This window comes from Leucoraja erinacea, chromosome 18 (genome assembly GCF_028641065.1).
Source record: "Leucoraja erinacea ecotype New England chromosome 18, Leri_hhj_1, whole genome shotgun sequence".
In the NCBI taxonomy this organism is placed as follows: Eukaryota; Metazoa; Chordata; class Chondrichthyes; order Rajiformes; family Rajidae; genus Leucoraja; species Leucoraja erinaceus.
Genome location: NC_073394.1, coordinates 24472585 through 24475399, shown reverse-complemented (window position 1 = coordinate 24475399; position 2815 = coordinate 24472585). Strand labels below are relative to the sequence as shown.

At 40.6% G+C, this 2815-nt stretch overlaps 1 protein-coding gene across 2 annotated transcripts in view; it reads right to left on the bottom strand.

The window, feature by feature from the left end:
* Positions 1 to 557: 557 nt before the first annotated feature.
* The window catches only part of LOC129705813 (tetraspanin-32-like), a 54127-nt gene continuing 51869 nt past the window's right edge, over positions 558 to 2815 (bottom strand). For both annotated transcript variants that reach the window (XM_055649642.1, XM_055649641.1), the window contains one exon: positions 558 to 1082. In XM_055649642.1, the coding sequence (XP_055505617.1) occupies positions 984 to 1082 (99 nt within the window). In that variant the 3' untranslated portion in view covers positions 558 to 983. The remainder of the gene's footprint in view (positions 1083 to 2815) is intronic.

Below are 2815 nucleotides of genomic sequence, written 5' to 3'. Positions count from 1 at the left end.
TCCAACAACCCCTGAGGTCAGGACTGGACCCGCGACACTGGAGCCATAAGACATCTGCACTTGCTGCTTAGACACTGAGCCACTCACATGGAGGCTGAGTGAAAAAGAGGATAAATGATTAAGACTAAAGTGATACCGGAATGGAAGGATAGTGAAAAAGGAGAAAGATCATCTGTGAGAGAGGTAGGTTTTCATTAAAAGGCAGAAGAAAGTAGAAACAAGGAACTGCAGAAACAGGTTTATGAAAAAGGACATAATGTGCCAGAGTAACTCAGCAGGCGAGGCAGCATCTCTGGAGAACATAGGTGTTATGGGTCGGGACCTTTCTTCAGACATGAAGTCCAGAGTCTGAGATTGGTCCTGACCCAAAACTTCACCTATCCATGTACTCCAGAAATGGTGCCTGATCTGCTGAGTTATTCCCGCACATTCTGTCTTTTTTTATGGAAAATAAAGCGTTTTTCTTTTTTATGAAAAAGAAAGAATCCATTACAAAGAGCATCAACAATCTCATCAGTTACAAGAATCAGACATTGCTGAATCTCAACACACAGTAGTTACTGAACCAAGTTCTTTATAAAATGAAGACACATTGCTATGTAACATTGTTAATGGACTTGGGGACAGGAATTTTGTAGTAATTTTAGGAATTATTATGAAATCATTCTTTGTTTTAGAATTACATTTTAAGTGCCATAATCACAGTTTCCCAGTTTCATGTTACAATAACATGAAGCAAAACAGCCATTAAAAGAAGAATCTGTAGGCAGAGTGCAATAGGGGGGTTGGAGTATGCGTGGGACTTGCTGGCAACAAATCAATATAAAATAAACACACAGCCATTCATACTGCCTCAGAAAAAAACATAACACACTTAGTAGGATTAAAGGGAATCAGACACCTGAGAGATTGTATCACAGTTTTTACAATTATCAAGAAACACTCAGTCCACAGGCTCCTAGTTTTTGGTTCCAGTCCAGTGTTTAATACTTCTTGGCTAGTGTGTACTTTCCTTTCTTGTACCAGATCTGGATCAAGCAAGCAGCAAAACAGAAAAATGCAGTCAGGATCATTCCATATATCTAAAGAGACAACAGAAACTAAAAGTTAAAGATCAGCTTTAGAAGATAAACTCCCATTCAACATTCTATTTGGACAGGTTCATGAGCAGGAAAGGTTTAGAGGGATTTGTACCAAACTTGAACGACAGGGACTGGGTTAGATGGGGTATCTTGGTTGTCATGGACAAGTTGGACTGAAGGGCCTGTTTTTATGATGTATGACTTTATAATTTCCTAACCTCAAGGTGAATAACAATAACATTCATTCATATAGCACCTTCAACAGAGCTGCAAAGTCCCAAAACATTTCACAGGTCAGAGAATTGAGAGATCATCTCTCAGGAGATACTAAGTTGACTAAATTGATGAGTTAAGGAGCAACGATGCCAGGAATGGTTTGAAATCAAGCATGGGAATGTTAACATCAAAGCTTCGATTAACCATGTCAGCAAGTAAACCATCATTATGGCAAATGGCACAGTCGAAATTAGGATGTGAGCAGCAGCCCTCAAATTTATAGATAGTAGAACAAGGGGGAATCAGTCAGTGGTGCATTGGGATGATCATCAACAAAATCGCTGCTTTTAGAATTATTGCATAGTGAAATATTGTCAATATTTACAATATAACTATGTTTAGCCAACCTTTTTCAAGGCAAGCTTATCTGAGCCGTAAGATCTTGCGCTTATGTTTAATTTTTCTTCAAAGCTGCATGTATTCCCAGATTATATAATCTCCACATCATCTGACATGTATTTGCCTGTCTCTGTTCTTTTAAAATCAATCATTTGAAAATGTTGGCATTTGTTTTGATTCCCATTTAAAATAAGTATAAACACATAAAAGGTAGACACAAATGCTGGAGAAACTCAGTGGGTGAGGCAGCATCTATGGAGTGAAGGAAATAGGCAACGTTTCGGGTTGAGACCCTTCTTCAGACTGATGTATAAACAGTATCTACTATCTATAAACAGATAAATGTTTGTTTATATGATGTATAAATTATGAAAAGCAATGCTATAAACACTGCTAACTAAAGACATTGAAGTTTACAAAATCTCAGTTTTCAGTCATCTATAACTTTTCTGTTTGCATTGATAATGATTTATTTTTAAATGCTCACATGACATCTTATTATCGGATCTGCTGTCTTGATTCGGAAACTAGTATAAGGAATACTTTTATGGCAGTACTCTGTTCCCTAATGAAGTGTTTTTTCCAGCTATTGTTCCACACATGGGAGAACAACACCCACATGGCCACAGAGGTAATGTAGCTTCCACGCCCATCACCCCCATCACCTCCATCACCCTCATCACCCCCTCCCTCCCCCCACCCCCACCCCCACATGGAGAATCCTCTAGGGCTTATAATGCTTAGAGTTGTGAGTGGTCATCAGACATAGGCTTCTACTCAGGCTTCTACTCTGATCAAGAAGGCTCATCAGCGTCTCTTCTTCCTGAGGAGACTGAAGAAGGTCCATCTGTCTCCTCAGATCCTGGTGAACTTCTACCGCTGCACCATCGAGAGCATCCTTACCAACTGCATCACAGTATGGTATGGCAACTGCTCTGTTTCTGACCGGAAGGCATTGCAGAGAGTGGTGAAAATTGCCCAACGCATCACCGGTTCCACGCTCCCCCCTCCATTGAGTCTGTCCAAAGCAAGCGCTGTCTGCGGAGGGCGCTCAGCATCGCCAAGGACTGCTCTCACCCCAACCATGGACTGTTTACCCTCCTACCATCCGGGAGGCG